The sequence below is a fragment of the Somniosus microcephalus genome, unplaced genomic scaffold, assembly GCF_052327205.1.
Source record: "Somniosus microcephalus isolate GS21.2 unplaced genomic scaffold, FLI_Smic_1.0 unresolved_chr3, whole genome shotgun sequence".
Taxonomy (NCBI): domain Eukaryota; kingdom Metazoa; phylum Chordata; class Chondrichthyes; order Squaliformes; family Somniosidae; genus Somniosus; species Somniosus microcephalus.
This window is the reverse complement of record NW_028225181.1, coordinates 61,904,245-61,932,185: the sequence shown is the minus strand read 5'-3', so window position 1 is coordinate 61,932,185 and position 27,941 is coordinate 61,904,245. Positions and strand designations below refer to the sequence as shown.

Here is a 27,941-nt window from a genome sequence, read left to right as displayed (position 1 = left end):
GGGTGATTGGTCAGAAACATGGCAGATGCAATATAATGTGGATAAATGTGAGGTTATTCACTTTGGTGTCAAAAACAGGAAGGCAGATTATTATCTAAATGGCAATAGATTGGGAGAAGGGGAAGTGCAACGAGACCTGGGTGTCCTTGTGCACCAGTCGCTGAAGGTAAGCATGCAGGTGCAGCAGGCAGTTAAGAAGGCAAATGGTATGTTGGCCTTCGTAGCGAGAGGTTTTGAGTACAGGAACAAGGATGTCTTGCTGCAGTTGTAAAGGGCCTTGGTGAGACCACATCTTGAGTATTGTGTGCAGTTTTGGTCGCCTTATCTGAGGAAGGATGTTCTTGCCATGGAAGGAGTTCAGCGAAGATTAACCAGGCTGATACCTGGGATGGCAGGAATGACGTATGAGGAGAGATTGGGTCGATTGGACTTGTACTCACTGGAGTTTAGAAGAATGAGAGGTGATCTCATTGAAACTTATAAAATTCTGACAGGACTGGACAAACTAGATGCAGGAAGGATGTTCCCGATGGTCGGGGAGTCCAGAACCAGGGGACACAGTCTAAGGATAAAGGGTAGGCCATTTAGGACAGAAATGAGGAGGAATTTCTTCACCCAGAGAGTGGTGAACCTGTGGAATTCTCCACCACAGAAGGCAGTGGAGGCCACTTCATTAAATATATTCATGAAGGAGTTGGATATATTTCTTAAGGCTAAAGGGATCAAGGGGTATGGGGAGAAAGCAGGGACCGGGTACTGAATTTGGATGATCAGCCATGATCGGATGAGTGCGTAAACCTCTTCCCGCTCTCAAGGTCTTTCACATCCTTGCTAAGGTGCGGTGGCCGGGGGAATTGTCGCTGTCCCTTTAATCAGAAGAACGCACGAGAGGGGGGAGGGAGTCCCTTTAAATGTGGAGGGAGTGGTTCTCCCTTTAAATGTGGAGGGGGTGGGTGTCCTTTTAAATGTGGAGGGGGCGGGTGTCCCTTTAAATGTGGAGGGGGGTGGGTGTCCCTTTCAATGTGGAGGGGGTGGATGTCCTTTTAAATGTGGAGGGGGTGGGTGTCCTTTTAAATGTGGAGGGGTTGGGTGTCCCTTTAAATGTGGAGGGGGTGGGTGTGTCTTTAAATGTGGCGGGGCGGGGCCGCGCATGCTTATTCGGCCCGACCAGAAAACGAGACTGCCAGTGCGCCTGCGCGGGGCCTGCAGAGCGCAGACGGAAGGCCTGGGCCCGGGAAGAGGCGGAATCAGCGGCCGGATAAAGTAAAGTGTTTGGGAATCGATTTAAATCGAGGTGAGGGGGGAGCGGAGAGTGAGATTATAAAGTAAAATACGAGAAAACCAAACCTGAGAGTCGGGGCGGGCGGGGCCTCCGCGGACACCGGACGGAGCGGATTGAACCGCAAGCTGTGGCGGAGTGAGCCGGAGTAAGGTGATTGTGACTGACGGGAGCGCTGACCAATAGGAAGAGGGCTGAGCTGGGAGGACTGAACTGGGCGGCCTGGTCCTCCAATCAATGGCGGCGCGGCTAGGGGGCGTGACCTTTCTACCCGGCGCTGAGGCTGGGGCCCGATTGTGACGTCATCAGAGGAAGATGGAGGCCGGCCCACCTTGTGACTGACGGGAGCTCTGACCAATAGGAAGAGGGCGGGCCCGGGTCCGCCCACCAATGCTGGCGCGGCAAGGGGGCGGGGCCTCCTCTCCAGCTCAGGTGAGCTGGGGCCGATTGTGACGCGCTGTCCCCAGGTGAGAGCAGCTCAGTCAGCACAGAGCTGGGGCTGGAATCTGGGAGAGGGGCCGCAGTCAGCACAGAGCTGGGGCTGGAATCTGGGAGAGGGGCCGCAGTCAGCACAGAGCTGGGGCTGGAATCTGGGAGAGGGGCCGCAGTCAGCACAGAGCTGGGGCTGGAATCTGGGAGAGGGGCCGCAGTCAGCACAGAGCCGGGGCTGGAATCTGGGAGAGGGGCCGCAGGCAGCACAGAGCTGGGGCTGGAATCTGGGAGAGGGGCCGCAGGCAGCACAGAGCTGGGGCTGGAATCTGGGAGAGGGGCCGCAGTCAGCACAGAGCTGGGGCTGGAATCTGGGAGAGGGGCCGCAGTCAGCACAGAGCTGGGGCTGGAATCTGGGGGAGGGGCCGCAGACTGCCGGCCTGGCAAATTTTTAAAATAATAAATTTTTAAAAAGCTTATTTAAAGACAAATTTTCTGCAGTTTCAGAGACAGCCTTTGTCACTGCAATAATTTCTTAAATGTTTAAAAATTAAATCAAAAGCATCAAAGAGGAAGAGAGTAGCATAAGTAAAGAAAGACTTGCATTTATATAGCGCCATTCACGACCAGCGGACGTCTCAAAGCGCTTTACAGTCAATGAAGTACTTTTTGAAGTGGAGTCACTGTTGAAATGTGGCAGCGCACAGCAAGCTGCCACAAACAGCAAAGTGATAATGACCAGATAATCTGATTTTGTTATGTTGGTTGTGGGATAAATAGGCCAGGACTCCGGGATAACTTCCCTACTCCTCTTCGAAATAGTGCCATGGGATCTTTTACATCCACCTGAGAGAGCAGACGGGGCCTCGGTTTAACGTCTCATCAGAAAGACGGCCCCTCCGACAGTGCAGCACTCCCTCAGCACTGCACTGGAGTGTCTGCCTAGCTTCATGTGCTCGAGTCCCTGGAGTGGGACTTGAACCCACAACCCTTTGACCCAGAGGCGAGTGAGCTACCAACTATTTTTTTAATAAATATATTGAACATTAAGAACATTTACAACATCTTGATAATGAGCTGCCAGCTGAGCTATAGCTGACAACGTTGGTCCCTTAGAGGTAGAGACAGGAGAAATTATTATGGGGAATAAGGAAATGGCAGAAACGTTAAAACAAATATTTTGTATCTGTCTTCACAGTAGAAGACCCAAAAGCATACCAAAGATGGTGGGGAACCGAGGGTTTAATGAGGGTGAGGAACTTCATGTAAAGTACTAGAGAAACTAATGGTACTAAAAGCCGACAAATCCCCTGGACCTGACGGCCTACATCCTAGGGTTCTAAAACAGGTGGCTGAAGAGATCGTGGATGCATTGGTTTTGATCTTCCAAAATTCCCGAGATTCTAGAACGGTCCCAGCGGATTGGAAGGTCGCAAATGTAACACCGCTATTCAAGAAAGGAGGGAGAGAAAAAACAGGGAACGACAGGCCAGTTAGCCTGACATCAGTCGTTGGGAAAATGCTGGAATCCATTGTTACGGAAGTTGTATCAGGGCACTTAGAAAATCATAACATGGTTAGGCTGAGTGAACATGGTTTTATGAATGGGAAATCGTGTTTGACAAATTTGAGTTATTGGAGGATGTAACTAGCAGGGTAGATAAAGGGGAACCAGTGGATGTAGTATATTTGGATTTCCAAAAGGCATTCGACAAGGTGCCACATAAAATATTATTACACAAGATTCGGGCTCACGGGGTTGGGGGTAATATAGTAGCATGGATAGAGGATTGGTTAACAGGCAGAAAACAGAGAGTAGGGATAAACGGACCTTTTTCAGGTTGGCAGGCTGTAACTAGTGGGGTGCCGCAAGGATCAGTGTTGGGGCCTCAGCTATTTACAATCTATATTAATGACCTAGATGAAGGGACCGAGTGTAATGTATCCAAGTTTGCTGATGATACAAAGCTAGGTGGGACAGTAAGCTGTGAGGAGAACACAGAGACTCTGCAAAGGGATATAGATAGACTCAGTGAGTGGGCAGTAAGGTGGCAGATGGAGTGTAATGTGGGGAAATGTGAGGTTATTCACTTTGGTAGGAAGAATACAAAAACAGAATCTTTTTTAAATGGTGAGAAACTTTCAAATGTTGGTGTTCAGAAGGATTTGGGTGTCCTCGTGCAAGAAACACAGAAAGCTAGCGTGCAGGTACAGCAAGCAATAAGGAAGGCAAGTGGCATGTTGGCCTTTATTACAAGGGGATTGGAGTATAAGAGTAAGGAAGTCTTGCTCCAATTGTACAGGGCCTTGGTGAGACCACACCTGGAGTACTGTGCACGGTTTTGGTCTCCTTATCTAAGGAAGGATATACTTGCCTTGGAGGCGGTGCAACGAAGGTTCACTAGATTGATTCCTGGGATGAGAGGGCTGTCCGATGATGAGAGATTGTGTAGAATGGGCCGATACTCTCTGGAGTTTAGAAGAATGAGAGGTGATCTCATTGAAACATACAAGATTCTGAAGGGGATTGACAGGGTAGATGCTGCGAGGTTGTTTCCCCTGGCTGGAGTGTCTAGAACTAGGGGGCACAGTCTCAGGATAAGGGGCCGGCCATTTAAGACTGAGATGAGGAGGAATTTCTTCACTCAGAGGGTTGTGAATCTTTGTAATTCTCTGCCCCAGAGGGCTGTGAATGCTGAGTCTTTGAGTATATTCAAGGCTGAGATCGATAGATTGTGGACTCTGGGGGAATCATGGGATATGGAGATCGATGATCAGCCATGATCTTACTGAATGGTGGAGCAGGCTCGAGGGGCCGAATGGCCCACTCCTGCTAATTGGCTAAGGGAGAGGAGGCAGTGAGCAGTGCTGAGGGATGTTTTTCTGACTGGAGGGAAGTATGCAGTGGGTTCCCCCAGGGGTCAGGATTAGGACCATTGCTTTTCTTGTTATATATAACTGACCTGGACTTGGGTATAGGTGTACAATTTCAAAGTTTGCAGATGATACAAAACTTGGCAACGTAGTAAATAGTGAGCATAGTAGTAGCAGACTTCAGGAGGACAGAGACAGACTGTGAAATGAGCAGACACAAGGCAGGTGAAATTAAATGAGGATAAGTGTGAAGTGATGCACTTTGGGAGAAACAACAGGGAGAGGCCGTATAATCTAAATGGGACTATTTTGAGGGGGTGCAAGAGCAGAGGGGCCTGGGGGTCCATATTCACAAATCTTTGAAAGTGCCACGGCAAGTTGGTGAGGTTTCAGAAAGCGTATGGGATACTTGGCTTTGTAAATAGGGCCATTGAATACAAAAACAAGGAAGTTATACTAAATCTTTACAAATCACTAGTTAGGAACATAGCACAGGAGGAGGCCATTCAGCCCCTCGAGCCTGTTCCGCCATTCAATAAGATCATGGCTGATCTTGGGCTCAAAGCCACTTCCCTGCCCGCTCCCCATAACCCTTCACTCCCATATCTTGCAAAAATGTGTCTATCTCCACCTTAAATATATTTAATGACCCAGCCTGCACAGCTCTCTGCGGCAGAGAATTCCACAGATTTACGACCCTCTGAGAGAAGAAATTCCTCCTCATCTCCGTTCTAAAAGGGCGACCCTTTATTCTGAATCTGTGCCCCTGCGTTCTAGATTTCCCCACGAGGGGAAACATCCTCTCTGCATCTACCTTGTCGAGCCCCCTCAGTATCTTATATGTTTCAATAAGATCACCTCTCGTTATTCTAAATTCCAATGAGTTTAGGCCCAGCCTGCTCAACCTTTCTTCATAAGTTAACCCCTTCATCTTTGGAATCAACCTCGTGAATCGTCTCTGAACTGCCTCCAATGCAAGTATATCCTTCCTTAAATAAGGAGACCAAAACTGTACGCAGTACTCCAGGTGTGGTCTCACCAATACCCTGTACAGTTGGAGCAGGACTTCCCTGCTTATATACTCCAACCCCCTTGAAATAAAGGCCAACATCCCATTTGCCTTTTTGATTACTTGCTGTACCTGCATGGTAACTTTTTGTGTTTCATACACAAGGACCCCCAGGTCCCGCTGAACTGTAGCATTTTGTAATCTCTCTCCATTTAAATAATTTGTTTTTTTATTTTTCCTGCCAAAGTGTATAACCTCGCACTTTCCCACATTATACTCCATCTGCCAAATGTTTGCCCACTCACTTAGCCTGTCTATATCCCTTTGCAGGTTCTTTGAGTCCTCTGCACAACTTGCTTTCCCACCCATCTTTGTATCAGGACAGGAGGAGGCCATTCAGCCCCTCGAGCCTGTTCCGCCTTTCAATGAGATCATGGCTGATCTGTGACCTAACTCCATACACCCGCCTTTGGCCCATATCCCTTGATACCTTTGGGTAACAAAAACCTATCAATCTCAGATTGAAAATTAACAATTGATCTCGCATCAATTGCCATTTGTGGAAGAGAGTTCCAAACTTCTACCACCCTTTGTGTGTAGAAGTGTTTCCTAATTTCACTCCTGAAAGGTCTGGCTCTAATTTTTAGACTGCCCCCAGTCCTAGAATCCCCAACCAGCGGAAATAGTTTCTCTCTATCTACCCTATCTGTTCCCCTTAATATCCTGAAAACATCGATCAGATCACACCTTAATCTTCTAAATTCTAGGGAATACAACCCTAATTTATATAATCTCTCCTCGTAACTTAACCCTTGAAGTCCGGGCATCATTCTGGTAAACCTACGCTGCACTCCCTCCAAGGCCAATATATCCTTCCTAAGGTGTGGTGCCCAGAACTGCTCACAGTACTCCAGGTGTGGTCTAACCAGGGTGTTGTACAGCTGCAGGGTTTTGGCCTCAGCTGGAGTCTTGTGTACAGTTCTGGGCACCACACTTTAGGAAGGATGTCAAGGCCTTGGAGAGGGTGCAGAGGAGGTTGACCAGGATGGTACCAGGGATGAGGGACTTCAGTTATGTGGAGAGATTGGAGAAGCTGGGATTGTTCCCCTTAGAGCAGAGAAGGTTAAGAGGAGACCTAATGATGAGGGGTTTTGATCGAGCAAGTAGGGAGAAACTGTTCACTCTGGCAAGTGGGTCGGTAACCAAAGGTCACAGATTTAAAATAGTTGCTAAAAGAACTAGAGGGGAATGAGGAGAATTGTTTTCACACAGAGGGTTGTTAAGATCTGGAACGCACCATCTGAAAGGATGCTGGAATCAGGTTCCACAGGAACTTTCAAACAGTAATTGGACATATCCTTGAAGAGGACTAGTTTGCACAGTTCTGGGGATAAAGCTGGGGTTTGGGACTAAATTGGACAGCTCTTTCAAAGAGCCGGCACAGACTCGATGGGCCGAAACACCTCCTTCTGTGCTGTTGGATTTGATGATCAGTGTGAACACGCTGGTGTCTCTTAAGGCTCTTTGAGATTTTAAAGCTCTTCCCACAGTCAGAACATTTAAAGGGGCTCTCGTCAGTGTGAACTCGCTGGTGTATCAGCAGGTGGGATGACTGAGTGAATCCCTTCCCACACACGGAGCAGGTGAACGGCCTCTCACCAGTGTATAGGAGCCGGTGTCTCTTCAGCTCCCTGGAGCTTTTAAATCTTTTCCCACAGCCAGAACATTTAAAGGCGTTCTCTCCAGTGTGAACTCGCTGATGGGCCAGCAGGTTGGAGGACCGAGCGAATCCCTTCCCACACACAGATCAGGTGAATGGCCTCTCCCCAGCATGGAGGAGCCAGTGTCTCTTCAGCTCCCCAGGGCTTTTAAAGCTTTTCCCACAGTCAGAACATTTAAAGGGTCTCTCGTCAGTGTGAACTCGCTGGTGTATCAGCAGGTTGGAGGGCTGAGCGAATCCCTTCCCACACACGGAGCAGGTGAACAGCCTCTCCCCAGTGTGTAGGTGTTGTGTCTCTTCAGCTCCCAGTAGCTTTTAAAGCTCTTCCCACAGTCAGAACATTTAAAGGGTCTCTCGTCAGTGTGAGCAAGCTGGTGTGTCTGCAGGGTGGAGGACTGCAAGAATCCCTTCCCACGCACGGAGCAGGTGAATGACCTCTCTCCAGTGTGAACTCGCTGGTGTTGCTTGAGCTCCCGGGGGATTTTAAAGCTCTTCCCACAGTGAGAACATTTAAATGGCCTTTCATCAGTGTGAACAAGCTGGTGTGTCAGCAGTGTGGAGGACTGCAAGAATCCCTTCCCACGCACGGTGCAGGTGAATGGCCTCTCCACAGTGTGGAGGCACTGGTGTCCCTTCAGATCCCGAGGCCTTTAAAGCTCTTCCCACAGTCAGGACATTGAAATGGTCTCTCCCCAGTGTGAACTCGCTGGTGTGTTTGCAGATGGGATGAACAAACAAATCCCTTTCCACACACGGAGCAGGTGAATGGACTGTCCCTGGTGTGACTGCGCCGTTGAACTTCCAATGCAGACGGGGAACTGACTCCCTTCCCACTGTCCCCACCTTTACCCGGTTTCTCCCCGGTGTGACGTTGCACGTGTCCCACCAGGTCAGGCGATCGGCTGAATCCGTGTCTACACACTGAACACGTGTGCGGTTTGTCATCGCTGCTTTCTCCTTCCATGTGCAAAGGCCGATGATATTCAGGTCCTGATGAATCGAGCGACCCTCAGATTTTGACGTGATGTTTGGTCTGAGCTTCCCGTCTGTAACTGCTCCACTTCTATAACCCTGTAAATCGAGTTCAGAAAAGGATCAGAGGCAAGCTGTTGTTTAATTTTCACATTTCTGAACCTAGGGGCAGTGAAGCTGATTTTCAGGCCCCAGCTGCTGCACAGGTTGGTTGAAAGGATCAGCAGTAATGGCGGCTGTAATACCCACAAGCCCCCGGCACTGCAGAAAGCGCTCTGTTGACGCCGAGTCCTGCGCATGTGCTCATGGCCCCCGCGCTTTCACTCATGCTGTACAATCACCCGTTCCGATCGGTCCGCAATGCGCATGCTCAGCGCACAAAATCCCGCGGGTGGAACATCGGGCGCACATGCGGGGCCGCAACATCTGGTATGCGTGCGCGGCTCAGGTGGGAGCGAGTCAGTGTTTCGCCTCAGCCGCCAGGGAGGTGCGCATGCGCAGGACAACCCAACATTCTTCCCATCAGCAATCACTCCCTCGTTTCTTTAATAACAACAGAAAATGCTGGAAAAACTGAGCAGGTCAGGCAGCATCTGTGGAGAGAGAAACAGAGTTAACGTTTCAGGTCGATGACCTTTCGTCAGAACTACTTATTTAGTGTCAGCTGTGGCTCAGGTGGTAGCACTCTCGTCTCTGAGTCAGAAAGCTGTGGGTTCAAGTCCCACTCCAGAGATTTGAGCACAAAAATCTAGGCTGGCACTGCAGTGCAGTACTGAGGGAGTGCGGCACTGTCGGAGGTGGCATCTTTCAGATGAGACGTTAAACTGAGGCCCCGTCTGCTCTCGCAGGTGGACGTCAATGATCCTATGGCACTATTTCAAGAAAGAAAGGCTTGCATTTATATAGTGCCTTTCATGACCACCAGACGTCTTGAAGTGCTTTACAACCAATGAAGTACTTTTGGAGTGTAGTCACTGTTGTAATGTGGGAAAGAGCAGGGAAATTATCCCCGGTGTCATAGTCAATGTTTATCCCTCAATCAATGTAACAAAATGATAGAATATCTGGTCATTATCACATTGCTGTTTGTGGGAGCTTGCTGCGCGCTAATTGACTGCTGCGTTTCCTACATTACAACAGTGACTACACTTCAAAAATACTTCACTGGCTGTAAAGCACTTTGGGGCGTCCGGTGGTGGTGAAAGGCGCTATAGAAATGCAAGTCTTTCTTTCTTCACTGTTCTCACCAGCGACCTCTTCTGGCAGTTAGTTGATTGATTGACAGCCGAGAGTCCGCGCATGCGCACACGGAGCGATGGTTTGGGCCGAGTCCGGTACAGCGACCCCTCCCGGTCACCAAGGGTAATAACTGTGCATGCCCAGAGGACACCAAACACCCCCCCACACTCGGAGCTGCGCCTGCGCACTCGGATCCTGCCGGACGGAGTTGGCGCGGGGCATTCCGTGGAAAGGCCTTGATGTCGGTTCCAGAGTCGCAATCAGTGATGCAAAGTGAGTTTTCTCTGCTCCGATTGGGCGGAGAATCGCGTGGGTTGGGGGGGGGAGGGGGGGATCGGGAGAGAATAAAGAGAAATAGAAAAACCTGAGAGTCCGCGAGGCCCCAGACCGAGCGGCGTCAGTTGGACGGTGACGTGAGCTCCTCGGGGACACGTGACCCGGGCCCGCGGCCTGATTGACGGGAGCTTCCGACCAATAGGGAGCGAGCGGGGCGGGGCTGGAGGAGCGAGCCGGTGGCGGGTCCTCCAACCAATCGGAGAGCCCGAGGGGCGGGACTAGCGCTGGCTGATTGCCTGATCCGCAGGGCAGCGAGTTTCTCCAGTCCCTTGTTCAGGGCCCGGGGCCAGGGGAGGCTGTGGGCCTTTATTCCCCTCATTGGACACAAGGCTCTTTGGCTCACAACACACTGGCTCAGGTTTTAATAGAGACTTTTTAAATTCATCAATAAAAGCAGATAAACCTGGTGCTTCTGTGGAACAAACTTTCTAATATTTTATAGAATCATAGAATGGTTACAGCACAGAAGGAAGCCATTCGGCCTGTTGAGCCATGCCGGCTCTCTACAAGACCACTTCAGGGAGTCCCACTCCCCGCCCTTTCCCTGTAACCCTGCAAATTTCTTTCCTTCAGGTATTCGAGGGTCCGAATGGCCAACTCCTGCTCCTATCTTCTATGTATCTATAATCCGAGGCACAGGTAGGCCCCACAGTGGCGGTGGCGGCGGACCTGTGAGGAGCGGCGGCGGTGATATAAAGTGAGGTGGTGGAGCAGGTTGGCCCCACAGCAGTGGACCTGTGAGGAGCGGCGGCGGTGATATAAAGAGCGAGGCGGCGGAGTTTATAGGGTGTCTGTAATTCTTGTGACGATTCCTGTGTCCCTGATAACCATGTGTGCGGGAAGTGTATCCAGCTGCAGCTACTGACAGACCGCATTGCGGCGCTGGAGCTGTGAGTGGATACATACTGGAGAATTCGCGATGCTGAGGACATCGTGGATAGCACGTTTAGGGAGTTGGTCACAGCGCAGGTAAAGGCTGCACAGGCAGGAAGAGAATGGATGACCACCAGGCAGAGTAGCAGGCGCAGGCAGGTAGTGCAGGGGTCCCCTGTGGGTGATGTGCCTTCAATAACCACAAAACTAGAAGTTATAGACTTTAACAAGTTGGCTTTTAATCACTAAGATCAGAGCTAACATCTCAACACACTGACTGGCTCGCAGGAATGAGCCATACAGGTTAGTCAGGAAAGAGGAAGTGAAACCATACACCGTGTGGGGGAGGGTAATATACATGAGTGCAAAACGAATACAGGCAAGAACAAACAGATTTCATTACAGTGGGCATCCCCCTCTCAAACAGATATACCACTTTGGATATTGTTGGGGAAGATGGCTTATCAGGGGAAGGCAGCAGCAGTCAATTTCCTGGCACCGTGGGTGGTTCTGCTGCACAGGACAGGAGGAAAAAGAGTGGGAGAGCTATAGTAATAAGCGATCGAAAAAGGCAGACACAGGCAGACCAGGCTGCCAAGAGAGGACAGGATATGCTCTCACTGCAGTCAGGGAGTAGTGGAGACAGAGATGCACTTCCTCACAGCCTGTGGAAAATATCAGGGCATCAGGGAGAATTTCTACCAAAAATTCTCACAAATATGCCCTGAATTCAGAAATCTGAATGACGACCAAAAACTCCCATACCTACTGGGGGAGGAGAGAAGCTGTGTAGCACTGGCGGCACACTAGGTTACAGCTTGCCATGAACAGAGGGACAACCAGTAAACCTAAGAAAAGAGTATATATAAATAATGCGAATGTATATTTATACACTCAGGGATATACCTGTTTATACACTGTATGAATAGAACTGCGTTTATGTGTTCAACCATGAATGTATTTTGATGCTTTGGCAACATAAGATGTACCTTATCATGCCAATAAAGCGATTTGAATTGAATTGAATTGAATTGATTCTATTGTAAGGGGAATAGATAGGCGTTTCTGCGGCCGCAAACGTGACTCCAGGATGGTATGTTGCCTTCCTGGTGCAAGGGTTAAGGATGTCTCAGAGCGGCTGCAGAACATTTTGGAAGGGGAGGGTGAACAGCCAATTGTCGTGGTGCATATAGGTACCAACGGTATAGGTAAAAAAATGGGATGAGGTCCTAAAAGCTGAATAAATGGAGTTAGGAGGTAAATTAAAAAATAGGACCTCCAAGGTAGTAATCTCAGGATTGCTACCAGTGCCACGTGCTAGTCAGAGTAGAAATAGAAGGATATTTCAGATGACTACGTGGCTAGAGGAATGGTGCAAGGGGGAGGGATTCAAATTCCTGGGACATTGGAACCAGTTCTGGGGGAGGTGGGGCTAGTACAAACCGGACGGTTTGCACCTGGGCAGGACCGGGACTGATGTCCGAGGGGGAGTGTTTGCTAGTGCTCTGGGGGAAGGTTTAAACTAAAATGGCAGGGGGTTGGGAACCTGAGCAGGGAGACAGAGGAAAGGGAAACAAGGATAGAAGCAAAAGACAGGAAGGAGAAAAACAAAAGTGGCAGTCAGAGAAATCATGGGTTTAAATCAAACATAGCCACAGTAAATAATAATTCTAAAAGGTGTAAGAGTGTTAAAAAGACAAGCCTGAAGGCCTTGTGTCTTAATGCAAAGAGCATTCGTAATAAGGTGGATGAATTAGTTGCGCAAATAGATGTAAACGGATATGATATGATTGGGATTCCGGAAACATGGCTCCAGGGTGACCAAGGCTGGGAACTCAACATCCAGGGGTATTCAATATTCAGGAAAGATAGGCAAAAAGGAAAAGGAGGTGGGGTAGCATTGCTTTTTAAAGAGGAGATTAACACAATTGAAAAGAAGGATATTAGCTCTGATGATGTGGAATCTGTATGGGTAGAGCTGAGAAATACCAAGGGGCAGAAAACGTTAGTGGGAGTGTTATACAGACCTCCAAACAGTAATGCAGAGGTTGGGGATTGCATTAAATGGGAAATTAGAGATGCGTGCAATAAGGGCACAGCAGTTATCATGGGTGACTTTAATCTACATATAGATTGGGCTAAACAAATTAGTAACCATCCTCTGGAGGAGGAATTCCTGGAGTGTTTACGGGATGGTTTCCTGGACCAATATGTCGAGGAACCAACTAGAGATCAGGCCATCTTAGACTGGGTATTATGTAATGAGAAAGAATTAATTAGCAATCTTGTTGTGCGAGGCCCCTTGGGTCAGAGCGATCATAATATGATAGAATTCTTCATTAAGATGGAGAGTGAAGTAGTTGACTCAGAGACTAGGGTCCTGAATTTAAATAAAGGAAACTACGATGGTATGAGGCGCGAGTTGGGTAGGATTGCTTGGGGAATGTTACTCAAAGGCTTGATGGTGGATAGGCAATGGCAAACATTCAAAGATTGCATGGATGAACTACAGAATTTGTTCATTCCTGTTTGGCATAAAAATAAAACAAAAAAGGTGACTCAACCGTGGCTAACAAGGGAAATTAGGGATAGCATAAGATCCAAGGAGAGGACATATAAATTGGCCAGAAAAAGTAGTAAACCTGAGGATTGGGAGCAGTTTAGGATTCAGCAAAGCAGGACAAAGGGATTAATTAAGAGGGGGAAAATAGAGTATGAGAGTAAGCTTTCAGGGAACATAAAAACTAACTGTAGATATGTGAAGAGAAAAAGATTGGTGAAGTCAAGCATAGGACCCTTGCAGTCAAAATCAGGGGAATTTATAATGGGGAACAAAGAAATGACAGGCCAATTAAATACATTCTTTGGTTCTGTCTTCACAAAGGAGGACACAAATAACCTTCCAGAGATGTCGGGGAACATAGGGTCTAATGAGAGGGAGGAACTGAAAGAAATCAGTATTTGTAGGGAAATGGTGTTAGGGGAAATTGACGGGATTGAAGGCCGATAAATCCCCAGGGCCTGATAATCGACATCCTAGGGTACTTAAGGAAGTAGCCCTAGAAATAGTAGATGCATTGCTGGTCATCTTCCAAAATTCGCTCGTCTCTGGAACAGTTCCCATGGATTGGAGGGTAGCTAATATTACCCCACTATTCAAAAAAGGTGGTAGAGAGAAAACGGGGAATTATATCGGTAGTGGGGAAAATGCTAGAGTCCATTATAAAAGATGTAATAGCAGAGCACTTGGAAAACAGTGACAGGATCGGACAAAGTCAACATGGATTTACAAAAGGTAAATCATGCTTGACTAATCTACTGCAATTTTTTGAGATTGTAACTGGTAGAATAGATAAGGGAGAACCAGTGGATGTGGTGTATTTGGACTTTCAGAAGGCTTTCGATAAGGTACCGTAGAAGAGATTAGCGTGTAAAGTTAAGGCACATGGGATTGGGGGCAAGGTACTGACTTGGATAGAGAACTGGTTGGCAGACAGGAAGCAAAGAGTTGGAATAAACGGGTCTTTTTCTGAGTGGCAGGCAGTGACTAATGGGGTAGCGCAGGGATCGGTCCTAGGACCCCAGCTATTCACAATATATATAAATGATCTAGACGAGGGAACTAGATGTAACATCTTCAAGTTTGCAGACGACACAAAGCAGGGTGGGCGTGTGTGAGGAGGATGCTGAAAAACTCCGGTATAATTTGGACAGGTTGGGTGATTAGGCAGAAGCATAGCAGATGCAGTATAATGTGGATAAATGCGAGGTTATCCACTTTGGTGGCAAAAACAGGAAGGCAGATTATTATCTGAATGGCAGTAGATTGTGAGAAGGGGAAGTGCAACGAGACCTGGGTGTCCTTGTGCACCAGTCGCTGAAGGTAAGCATGCAGGTGCAGCAGGCAGTTAAGAAGGCAAAAGGTATGTTGGCCTTCGTAGCGAGAGGGTTTGAGTACAGGAACAAGGATGTCTTGCTGCAGTTGTACAGGGCCTTGGTGAGACCACATCGTGAGTATTGTGTGCAGTTTTGGTCGCCTTATCTGAGGAAGGATGTTCTTGCCGGGGAGGGAGTTCAACAAAGATTCACCAGGCTGATACCTGGGATGGCAGGAATGACGTATGAGGAGAGATTGGGACGATTGGGCTTGTACTCACTGGAGTTTAGAAGAATGAGAGGGGATCTCATTGAAACTTATGAAATTCTGATAGGACTGGACAGACTAGATGCAGGAAGGATGTTCCCGATGGTCAGGGAGTCCAGAACCAGGGGTCACAGTCTAAGGATACGGGGTAAGCCATTTAGGACAGAAATTAGGAGGAATTTCTTCACCCATAGAGTGGTGAACCTGTGGAATTCTCTACCACAGAAGGCAGTAGAGGCCAATACATTAAATATATTCAAGAAGGAGTTGGATATATTTCTTAAGGCTAAAGAGATCAAGGGGTATGGGGAGAAAACAGGGACCGGGGACTGAATTTTGATGATCAGCATGATCGCATTGAATGGCGGCGCAGGCTTGAGGGGCCGAATGGCCTACTCCTGCTCCTATCTTCTATGTTTGTATGTTTCTATGCTTCAGTTTGAGCTGGAGTGGAGATACAGGAGAAGCTGCTGGGTTTAACCCCCAGTACTTCTGAGCCCAGGAGGACCCAACAATTTCCAATGTGAGACTGTCAAGGGAGGTGGATTCTAGGGGAGATTAGGTTGTTAAACAGACACTGTCCGTTCAATGTAAAAGAGTATTGTTTTAGGAACAAGCATTTCTGTACAGGCTTTTAATCCAGTTTACATCTACAGATTTGTTTTAATTCATTCTTGGGATGTGGGCGTAGCTCGCAAGAGCAGCAAATATTGCCAATCCCCAGTTTCCCGTTGAGAAGGGGGTGGTGAGTCGCCTTCTTGAACTACTGCAGTCCGTGTGGTGAAGGTATTCCCACAATGTTGTTCGGTAAGGAGTTCCAGGATTATGACCCAGCAACGATGAATATATCTGAGTCAGGATGATGTGTGACTTGGAGGGGAACTTGGATATGATGGTTCTCCCATACAACAGCTGCCCTTGTCCTTCTAGGCGGTGGAGGTTGCGGGTTTTGGAGGTTCTATCAAAGTTCTGGTTGAGTTGCAGATGTATAAAGTTCCTTTCCTTCGCCCCCTCCCCCTCCCACTCCCACCTCTCTCTCTCCTCCCATAGAGGCCAGAGTCTTGTGTAGGCCCAGACCAGGTGGTGGATTCCCTTCCCTGAAGGACATTAGTGAATCAGTTGGGTTTTTATGACAATCCAGCAGCTTTCATGGTCACTTTTTTCTAGTGCCGGCCCACCAAATGACCAGATTCACTGAGCTCAATTTCACAACCTGCCTTTGTGGGTTGTCTCTCACGCTCCCTGTTTTAAATTAATTTTACAGGGCACTGAAAGGGGAGGACTTACAGATGGTAAGCTCAAACCAAACATCACTTCAAGATCTGACAGAGTCAGTCGACTCATCGGATCTGAATATCACCGGCCTCTGAACATGGAAGCAAAAAGCACCGTTCACAGTGGGGAGAAACCGTACACGTGTTCTGTGTGTGGACGAAGCTTCAGCCAACCCTCTGGCCTATCGAGACACAAGCGCATTCACACCGGGGAGAGGCCGTTCACCTGCTCTGAGTGTGGGAAGGGATTCACTAATTCATCCAACCTGCTGATACACCAGCGAGTTCACACTGGGGAGAGGCCGTTTACCTGCTCCGAGTGTGGGAAGGGATTCACTAATTCATCCAACTTGCTGACACACCAGCGTGTTCACACCGGGGAGAGGCCGTTCACCTGCTCCGAGTGTGGGAAGGGATTCACTAATTCATCCAACCTGCTGACACACCAGCGTGTTCACACCGGGGAGAGGCCGTTCACCTGCTCCGAGTGTGGGAAGGGATTCACTAATCCATCCAACTTGCTGACACACCAGCGTGTTCACACCGGGGAGAGGCCGTTCACCTGCTCCGAGTGTGGGAAGGGATTCACTAATTCATCCAACTTGCTGACACACCAGCGTGTTCACACCGGGGAGAGGCCGTTCACCTGCTCCGAGTGTGGGAAGGGATTCACTGATTCATCCACCCTGCTGAATCACCAGCGAGTTCACACTGACGAGAGACCTTTTAACTGCTCGGACTGTGGGAAGTGCTATAAAGGTTCCGGGGAACTGATACACCATCAACGTGTTCACACTGGGGAGAGACCGTTCACCTGCTCTCACTGCGGGACTGGGTTCAGGTGGTCATCTGAGCTCATTGTACACCAGCGCACTCACACTGGGGAGATGCCGTTCAGGTGCCATCACTGCGGGACTCGGTTCAGGCAGTCATCTGCGCTCACTGTCCACCAGCGCACTCACACTGGGGAGAGGCCGTTCACCTGCTCCATGTGTGGGAAGGGATTCACTCAGTCATCCAACCTGCTGAGACACCAGCGAGTTCACACTAGGGAGAGGCCGTTCACCTGCTCTGAGTGTGGGAAGGGATTCACTCAGTCATCCAACCTGCTGAGACACCAGCGAGTTCACAAGTGACTGCAGGGGTTGGATTCTGTTGTTGCTGCTGTTAATCACATCCAGGACTGAACCATGTTCATTCTGACAGTTGGGGATTGTTTCTGCTGATAAATTCCAGCCCATTTCCCGGAGTTATTAATATTCTGGATAGATGTCAAATAAATCAACTTTGTTTTAAACACATTGTTGTAGATCTTTGTCTTTCCCACCTGAGTGTTTAGCATCACCTGGCTGGAGCTCAGAAAGGACAATCTGGGGGAGGATCGTACGGCGGGAGCAGAACTCCAGCCTGGACACAGTCCTTCAGGGCCACACTGAGAGGGGCAAACGGCACTTGGTCTTTCTTGTCTCTCTTCACTGACAGCAAAGTTGCCGTGCGGGTTAATCTCGAGGCGTGTGAGAAACGTATCCCAGCCACACTCTGCCATGGTTCAGAGCTCCTAGGCACGGAACAGAAGGCTCCTTTAGGAATGTACCCCAGTGCTTTTTTTTATGGCCTTATTAACCTGTGTTGCTACTTTTAGTGATTTGTTTATCTGTGTCCCTGGATCCCTCTGCTCCTCCAGCCCATTTAGACTCTTAGGGGGAAATTCGGTGGCGCCCCCTTTGGGTTGCTAACGTTTCCGGGGCTAATTTTAGCCCCCTAAAAAAGTTAGCGCCCCTGCGCATTAAATTCAGTGGTAGCGCCCCAAGCAGGAGGCGGGGTGCTACTGGAAGTGCTCCCCTCCCTCTTGAGGCGCTACCAGTGAATTTCATGGTGCTTCGTGTAACAGCGCCACGCCCGTCGGCACATAGCACCGCGTCATAGCAGACCTCCCTCCCTGATTAAAGGGGAGGAGCCTAGCACTGCGCACACCGGGGCCCTGCTGGACCACCGGGGAGTGCGGTGTCGGATCAAGAGGAGCGCTGGGCTGAGCAATCACGGCTGACACCCCGAAGAAGAAAGGAGAAGGGGGCAGGTGCTGGCAGTCGGCCAAAATAAACATTTGCCGCCCGACACCTGTCCTTTAAGTGGTGTCGCCGCAGCTGCAGGAACGACCCCTGACCCTGTCTGACATATCATAAGAACATAAGAAATAGGAGCAGGAGTAGGCCAATCGGCCCCTCGAGCCTGCTCCGCCATTCAATAAGATCATGGCTGACCTGGTCCTAAACGCCAATCCACTATCACAGAACCATCTCCTGAATCTAACAGAATTAGACACACGAAATAGGAGCAGGATCAGGCTACACAGCCCCTGGGCCCGCTCCGCTACCCTCAGGGCCATGACCGATCCGAACCTAGACTCGTCCAAATTCCTGCCCGCTCCCCGTAACCCTTAATTCCCTTTACTTCTAGGAAACTGTCTATTTCTCTTTTAAATTTATGTAATGATGTAGCTTCTACAGCTTTTTGGGGCAGCATATTCCATGGACCTACCACCCTCTGAGTGAAGTAGTTCCTCCTCATCTCAGTTTTGAAAGAGCAGCCCCTTATTCTAAGACTATGCCCCCTAGTTCTAGTTTCACCCATCATCGGGAACATCTTCCCTGCATCCACCTGATCCAACCCCTTCACAATCTTATATGTTTCAATAAGATCGCCTCTCATTCTTCTGAACTCCAATGAGTAGAGTCCCAATCTACTCAACCTCTCCTCATATGTCCATCCCCTCATCCCCGGGATTAACTGAATTAACCTTCTTTGTACTGACTCGAGAGCAAGTATGTCCTTTCTTAAGTATGGACACCAAAACTGTATGCAGTGTTCCAGGTGCGGTCTCACCAATACATTGTACAACTGAAGCAATACCTCCCTATTTTTATATTCTATCCCCCTAGCAATGAAAGCCAACATTCCATTGGCCTTCTTAGTCACTTGCTGCACCTGCATACTAACCTTTTGAGTTTCGTGCACCAGGACCCCCAGATCCCTTTGTACTTCAGTACTTTCCAGTTTCTTGCCATTAAGATAATAACTTGCTCTACGATTTTTCCTGCCAAAGTGCATAACCTCACACTTTCCAGTATTGTATTCCATCTGCCAAATCTCTGCCCACTTACTTAGCCTGTCTATGTCCCCTTGCAGGTTTTTTATGTCCTCCTCACTCACTACTTTCCCTCCCATCTTAGTATCATCTGCAAACTTTGATATGTTACACTCGGTCCCCTCCTCCAAATCGTTAATATAGATTGTAAAGAGTTGGGGACCCAGCACTGACCCCTGCGGAACACCACTAGTTACTGATTGCCAGTCTGAGAATGAACCATTTATCCCAACTCTCTGCCTTCTGTTAGATAGCCAATCGTCTATCCATGCCAGAATATTACCCCAATCCCGTGGTTTTTTATCTTAAGCAATAATCTTTTGCATGGCACCTTGTCAAATGCCTTTTGGAAGTCTAAATACACTACATCCACTGGTTCCCCTTTATCCACCCTATATGTTACTTCCTCAAAGAACTCCAGCAAATTTGTCAAACATGACTTCCCCTTCATAAAACCATGCTGACTTTGTCCTATTAAATTATGATTATCCAAATGTCCTGTTACTGTCTCCTTAATAATGGACTCCAAAATTTTACCTACCACAGATGTTAGGCTAACCGGTCTATAGTTTCCAGCCTTCTGTCTACTGCCCTTTTTAAATAAGGGTGTTACATTAGCAGTTTTCCAGTCTGCTGGGACCTTTGCCGAGTCCAGGGAGTTTTGGAAAATTATTACCAATGCATCCACAATCCCTACCGCCACTTCCCTCAAGACCCTAGGATGTAAGCCATCAGGTCCAGGTGATTTATCTGCCTTGAGTCCCATTATTTTACCGAGTACCACTTCCTTCGTGATTTTGATCATGTTTAGCTCCTCCCCCCCTTTAGCCCCCTGTTTGTCCAGTGTTGGGATATTCTTAGTGTCTTCTACTGTAAAGACTGATATGGACTGGGGAGAAAGGCCAGAGAGAGTCCCATTGACTCAGATACACACTGGTCCTGGAGATGGACTGGGGAGAAAGGTCAGAGAGAGTCCCATTGACTCAGATACACACTGGTCCTGGAGATGGACTGGGGAGAAAGGTCAGAGAGAGTCCCATTGACTCAGATACACGCTGGTCCTGGAGATAGACTGGGGAGAAAGGTCAGAGAGAGCCCCATTGACTCAGGTACACATTGGTCCTGGAGATGGGCTGGGGAGAAAGGTCAGAGAGTGTCCCATTGACTTAGATACACACTAGTCCTGGACATGGACTGGGGAGAGAGGTCAGAGTCCCATTGACTCAGATACACACTGGTCCTGGAGATGGACTGGGGAGAAAGTTCAGAGAGAGTCCCATTGACTCAGATACACACTGGTCCTGGAGATGGACTGGGGAGAAAGGTCAGAGAGCGTCCCTGTGACTCATACACACTGGTCCTGGAGTTGGACTGGGGAGAAAGTTCCATTGACTCAGATACACACTGGTCCTGGAGATGGACTGGGGAGAATGGTCAGAGAGAGGCCCATTGACTCAGATACACACCGGTGCTGGAGATGGACATACAAGAATGGATTAGGAAAAAAAGGGTGGCTTTTGGCAGATACAAAGGACTAAAAGCAGTGGAAGCCCGAGAGGAGTACAGAAAGTGCAGGGGGGTACTTAAAAAAAGGAATTAGGAGAGCGAAGAGGGGTCATGAAAAAACACTGGCGGGCAAAATAAAGGAACATCCCAAGGTGTTTTGTTAGTATATTAAGGGCAAGAGGATAACCAGGGAAAGAGTAGAGCCCATTTGGGACCAAAGTGGCAATCTGTGTGCAGAGCCAGAAGATGTAGGTGAGGTTTTAAATAAATATTTTGCATCTGTGTTCACTATGGATAAGGACAATGCAGGCATAGAAATCAGGCAGGGGGATTGTGATATACTTGAACAAATTAGTATTGAGAGGGAGGAGGTATTAGTGGTTTTAGCGGGCTTAAAAGTGGATAAACCCCTAGGCCCAGACGAGATGTATCCCAGCCTGCTGTGTGAGGCAAGGGAGGAGATTGCAGCGGCTCTGACACAAATTTTCAGAACCTCTCTGGCCACAGGGGAGGTGCCAGAGGACTGGAGAACAGCTAACGTAGTACCATTATTCAAGAAGGGTAGTAGTAGGGATATATCAGGGAATTACAGGCCAGTGAGCCGAACATCAATGGTAGGGAAATTATTGGATAAAATTCTGAGGGACAGAATTAGTCTCCACTTGGAGAGGCAAGGATTAACCAAGGATAGTCAGCATAGCTTTGTCAGGGGGAGATCATGTCTAACCAATTTGATTAAATTTTTCGATGTGGGTGACTAGGTGTGTGGATGAGGGCAGTCCAGTTGATGTAGTCTACATGGACTTCAGTAAGGCTTTTGACAAAGTCCCACATGGGAGACTGGTCAAGAAGGTAAGACCCCATGGGATCCAGGGCAATTTGGCACATTGGATCCAAAATTGGCTTAGTGGCAGGAGGCAGAGGGTGATGGTCGAAGGTTGTTTTTGTGACTGGAAGCCTGTGTCCAGTGGTGTACCACAGGGTCTGGGTCCTTTGTTGTTTGTAGTGTACATTAATGATTTAGATATGAATGTAGGAGGTATGATCAGTAAGTTCGCAGATGACACGAAAATTGGTGGAGTGGTAAATAGCGAGGAGGGAAGCCTCAGGCTACAGGAGAATATAGACGGTTTGTTGGGAAAGAGCAGGGGAAATATCCCCGGTGTCCTAGCCAATGTTTATCCCTCAATCAATGTAACAAAAGGATAATAGCAAAATACTGCGGATGCTGGAAATCTGAAATAACAACAGGAAATGCTGGAAACACTCAGCAGGCCAGGCAACATCCGTAGAGAGAGAAACAGATTTAACAAAAAGATAGATTATCTGGTCATTATCACATTGCTGTTTGTGGGAGCTTGCTGTGCACAATTTGACTGCCGCATTTCCTACATTACAGCAGTGACTACACTTCAAAAGTACTTGATTGGCTGTAAAGCACTTTGGGGCATCCGGTGATGGTGAAAGGCGCTATAGAAATGCAAGTGTTTCTTTCTTCACTGGTCTCACCAGCGACCTCTTCTGGCTGATGGTTGATTGACAGACGATAGTCCGCGCATGCGCACAGGGAGCGACGGTTTGGACTGAGTCCGGCACAGCGACCCCTCCCGGTCACCAAGGGGGGGAGGAAGGGAGGGGGGAGCCAGCAGACCCTCTCCCCTCTGCCGGCGATGGCTCCGCTGAGCTCCGTGCCGCCCCACGCACTGACATGCCGAGCGCAGCGCCCCAGTGAGCCCGAGCCCCGCCCTTCCGAGGCCGGGCCTGAGACGGCCGATTGCGGCTGGCCGGGCCTGGTTGCCTTGGTAACTCTCCGCCTCCCGATCTCCGGGCCTGAGCGGCTTGAGACGGCCGATTGCGGCTGGCGAGCCCGGTTGCCGGAGTAAACCTCTCCGCTCCCCCTCCCGAGCCCCGCCCCCCCCCGAGCCTGCTCGCTTCCCTCTGGCCGCGCTCTGTGTGGAGGTGCGCCGTGCAGCGCGAGGAGCTTGCAGTGAGCCCAGCCAGCCTTTACCAAGATGGCTGGCCGCTGGTTCGGAATCGGGCCCAGCGGGATGGCCGGTGCGTAGCTCGGGCGTGGCTGGGCAACAGACGCCCAGGTTTCGAGGCCTGCCTGGAAAAACGGTGAAAGGTAGGAAAATTATAGAGGTTAGAAAAAAGATTTACAAATGAATTAACTTTTTTAAACATTTTGTGTTTTAAAAGCGACTTTTTTTGGTGGAAATGTAGATTTGAAAAGAAACACGCAGAAAGCGGGAAAAAGAAATGAAAAGTTTGGAATCACGATAGCGTCGACTCACCTCGGTTCAGAACGATAAGGCCCGCCCACACACGCACCGATTGGTCGACCGTTAGGTCACTGAAGCGTAGGATTGGTCAATCGTCCTGTCACTCGACTCTAGGGGGGCCCGCCCACACACGCCAGGAACCCGCCCCCGCCACACCGCGATTAGTCGACCGTCGGGTCGCTGGACCATACGATTGGTCGACCTCGATGTAACTCAATGCTAATGAGCAGATAATGAGCAGAATTTTGAACGTTTTTTGGATACTGCGGGCGCAATTTTTGTCCGGCCGAAACGTAAATACGCTTACGACCGTTCCGGAATCGCAAGCTTTCTTTTGATGTAACGCACGTGTAGGTACGCTCTATAGCTTTAGAGTGTATAGCTCGACAGACAGACAGATAGACAGACAGATGTATCCTAGATAGATAGATATAATATATACTAGCTGGGGGAGCCCGGCTTTGCCAGGGCTGTTTTGGGCTGGGCGGTTTAAATCGAGTGCGAGGCTTTGGGGCCTGTCTGTCCCTCTGTGAATCTGCTGCCGGGCAACATTTTAAATCGAGTCCCAGGCTTTTGGGCCCTGTCTCTGTCCCTTTGTGAATCTGCTGCCGGGCAACATTTCTACCTTTTAATACTTTGAAAGATGAAAGTGAAAGTACTTATAAAACGTTTTTGGTAAATCTTATGTTATTTTTAAAAGAGATACTAACTTTTTCAAAGCTGGATGATCAAAGTAGTTTGAGCTGGAAGCTGAAGTAATGGTAGTGAAACAATGGCTGCCAGATCCCTGAGATGAAAACGATTAGTCCCGCCCACACACACACACACCGATTGGCCAACCATCAGGGGACCATACTGTCGGATTGGTCAATCGTGACGGCACAGGATTGGTCGAACCTTGACGTCAGTCAATCAATGCTAAGTAGCAGATAATGAGTTTAATTTTGAAGGTTTTTTGCATAAGGCGCGAACAATTTTCGTGCGACCGAAAAGTAAATACGCTTACGACCGTCCCGGAAGCGTAAGCTTTCTTCGGAGGTAACGCGCGCGTAGGTACGCTCTATAACTTTCGAGTGCATAGCCGGACAGACGCACACCCGAGGACAGAAGGACAGACAGAGAGATCGACTCATACATACATGCACGAGCTGGGGAGCCCTGCGTTGCGAGGGCAATTTTGGGGCGCGAGGGCAATTTTGGGGCGTTTGGTCTCCCTGCCCCTGTGTGTCCCCGCTCTCCCTATCATGTCCTCTCCCTGTCCTATCCCTCCCTCCCCTCTCTCCCTCCCCTCCTCTCCCCTCTCTCCCTCCCCTCCCCTGTCTCCCTCTCACCCCTCCGCTCCCCCACTCCCCTCTCTCCCTCTCTCCGGCCCCTCCCCCTGCCTAGCGCCTGAGGTCCGGTGCCGTTGCTGAGGTCCCCCGCGTATCGCGCGGCTGATGGACGGCCGCTGCGGGTGGGCGGGCGGCGCATGCGCGGTGAGTGCGGGCGGCGCATGCGCGGTGAGTGCGGGCAGCGCATGCGCGGTCAGTGCGGGCGGCGAATGCGCGGTCAGTGCGAGCGGCCCGCGGGAGCCGGCAAGGCCGTTAGCGAGCGGGAAACTTCGGGCGGCGCGCCCGCGCTCCGTCCGCGACACCTGAGAGGGGGAAGTAGAGAGAGACAGAGAGGGAAGAGGAGAAGGAGAGAGCGGGAAGAGGAGAAGGAGAGAGAGGGAAGAGGAGAAGGAGAGAGGGAAGAGAGAGAGAGAGAGAGAGAGAAATTTTTTCAGCTTCAGGCCCCGAGTCCCCCCTGCGCGAGGGTGAGGAGGAGGTGGGGGGGGGGTTGCTAAACACAATATAAAACTCAAATAAATTGTTAATTAATTGCCTAACACATAATTGAAATATTTACCTTAGTTCCCTAACACACAGAAAGTGTGGGGGAAAAAATCGTGGAAAATCAAGATGGCGGCCACACACCTCGGTTCAGAAGGATAAGGCCCGCCCACACACGCACCGATTGGTCGACCGGTCAGGTCACCGAAGCGTAGGATTGGTCAATCGTCGAGTCACTCGACACTCAACTGTAGGAAGACCTCGACGTCACACGGTCGCTAATGAGATGCTAATGAGCGGAACACTGAACGTTTTTGGGATACCGCGGGCGGGATTTTTGTCCGGCCGAAACGTAAATACGCCTATGACCGGTCCGGAATCGCAAGCTTTCTTTTGAGGCGACGCGCGCGTTGGTACGCTCTGTAACTTCCAAACGTATATAGACCAGGCGGACAGACAGACAGACATCGGGACAGACAGAAGAGCCGCTTTATATATATAGATATATATATATATGTATGTATATATATATATATCTCAAGAAAAGCAGTGGTCCTAGTACCGACCCCTGGGGAACACCACTGGATACCTTCCTCCAGTCTGAAAAACAACCGTTCACCACTACTCTATTTCCTGTCACTTTGCCAATTCCGTATCCATGCTGCCACTGTCGCTTTTATTCCATGGGCTTCAACTTTGCTGGCAAGCCTATTATGTGGCACTTGTCGAACGCCTTTTGGAAATCCATGTACAACATGTTAACCGCATTGCCCTCATTAACCCTCTCTGTTACCTCATCAAGAACCTCAATCAGAATCAGAGCGGCCGGGCCCGGCAGACATGCAGCCAGGGCCCTGGCACCAGGAAACCCTGGGTGCAGCGCCTCCCCCATCCGAGCCGCCGCTTTCCGGTTTCTTCAGCCGGTTCCACCAAGTCCGACTCAGGCCAAAGGACAGGAGCCAGGCTCCCAGAATGGCCCGCAGCCCCGGGGAGCATGCGCACTCTCAGCGGGTAAATCAGCGAGTTGGATAGAGTGGTTTCTGGGGCGCGGTGAATTGTGGGTGCTGCGGCCGCCATTAGTCAGCAGCTGTCGGGAAGAGTTTTATTGCAGGCTGACGGTAGGTCCCTGGCCGCCTGTGTAGGTCTTTTTGTTGCTTCTGTTTGAGCTGGAGTGGAGATGGAGCAGAAGCAGCTGGGTTTAACCCCCAGTACTTCTGAGCCCAGGAGGACCCAACAATTTCCAATGTGAGACTGTCAAGGGAGGTGGATTCTGGGGGAGATTAGGTTGTTACACAGACACTGTCCCTACAATGTAAAAGAGTATTGTTTTAGGAATAAGTATTTCTGTAGAGGCTTTTAATCCAGTTTACATCTGCAGATTTGTTTTAATTCATCCTTGGGATGTGGGCGTCGCTCGCAAGACCAGAATATGTTGCCAATCCCCATTTTCCCGTTGAGAAGGTGATGGTGGGCCGCCTTCTTGAACCGCTGCAGTCTGTGTGGTGAAGGTACTCCCACAATGCTGTTGTGTAAGGAGTTCCAGGATTTTCACCCAGTGATGATGTAGCAACGGCGATATATGTCCAAGTCAGGATGGTGTGTGACTTGGAGAACTTGGAGGTGATGGTGCTCCCATGCACCTTCTGCCTTTGTCCTTCTAGGTGCTGGAGGTTGTGGGTTTTGGAGGTTCTGTCAAAGTTCTGGTCGAGTTGCAGATGTATAAAGTCCATCTCCTTTGCCCCCTCCCACTCCCACCTCTCTCTCTCTCTCTCTCTCCTCCCATAGAGGCCAGAGGCCCAGACCAGGTGACAGATTCCCTTCACTGAGGGACATTAGTGAACCAGTCGGATTTTATGACAATCCAGCAGCTTTCATGGTCACTTTTTTCTAGTGCCGGCCCCACAAATGACCAGATTCATTGAGCTCAATTTCACAACCTGCCTCTTTAGTGGGTTCTCTCACGCTCCCTGTTTTAAATTCATTTTACAGGGTATTGGAAGGGGAGGATTTGCAGACGGGAAACTCAAACCAAACATCACGTCAAGATCTGACAGTCACTCGATTCATCAGGAACTGAATATCATCGGCCTTTGAATATGGAAGCAAAAAGCACCGTTCACACCGGGGAGAGGCCGTTCACCTGCTCTGAGTGTGGGAAGGGATTCACTAATTCATACAAACTGCTGTCACACCGGCGAGTTCACACTGACGAGAGACCTTTTAATTGCTCGGACTGTGGGAAGTGCTTTAAAAGTTCCGGGGAACTGATGTGCCATCAACGTGTTCACACTGACGAGAGACCGTTCAGGTGCTCTCACTGCGGGACTGGGTTCAGGCGATCATCTGGGCTCACTGTACACCAGCGCACTCACACTGGGGAGAGGCCGTTCACCTGCCCTGAGTGTGGGAAGAGATTCACTCAGTCATCCAACCTGATGAATCACCAGCGAGTTCACACTGGGGAGAGGCCGTTCACCTGCTCTGAGTGTGGGAAGGGATTCACTGAGTTATCCAACCTGCTGAATCACCAGCGAGTTCACACTGGGGAGAGGCCGTTCACCTGCTCCGTGTGTGGGAAGGGATTCACTCAGTCATCCACCCTGCTGAATCACCAGCGAGTTCACACTGGGGAGAGGCCGTTCACCTGCTCTGAGTGTGGGAAGAGATTCACTCAGTCATCCAACCTGCTGAATCACCAGCGAGTTCACACTGGGGAGAGGCCGTTCACCTGCTCCGTGTGTGGGAAGGGATTCACTTGCTCATCCCACCTGCTGACACACCAGCGAGTTCACACTGGGGAGAGGCCGTTCACCTGCCCTGAGTGTGGGAAGGGATTCACTCAGTCATCCCACCTCCTGACACACCAGCGAGTGCACAAGTGACTGCAGGGATTGGATTCTGCTGCTGTTGTTGCTGCTGTTAATCACATCCAGGACTGAACCATGTTCATTCTGACAGGTGGGGATTGTTTCTGCTGATGTTAATAACTCCGGGAACTTGGCTGGAGTTTAATATTCTGGATATATGTCAAATAAATCAACTTTTTTA

At 49.5% G+C, this 27,941-nt stretch overlaps 1 protein-coding gene across 1 annotated transcript; it reads left to right on the top strand.

Moving 5' to 3' along the window:
* The first annotated feature begins 1,182 nt into the window (after positions 1 to 1,182).
* LOC147091604 (uncharacterized) lies at positions 1,183 to 27,941 on the top strand. Its single transcript, XM_085976831.1, has 3 exons — positions 1,183 to 1,294; positions 16,140 to 17,273; positions 27,257 to 27,941. The coding sequence occupies exons 2-3, from the start codon at positions 16,248 to 16,250 to the stop codon at positions 27,773 to 27,775; spliced, it is 1,545 nt and encodes a 514-aa protein (XP_085832957.1). The 5' UTR covers positions 1,183 to 1,294; positions 16,140 to 16,247; the 3' UTR covers positions 27,776 to 27,941.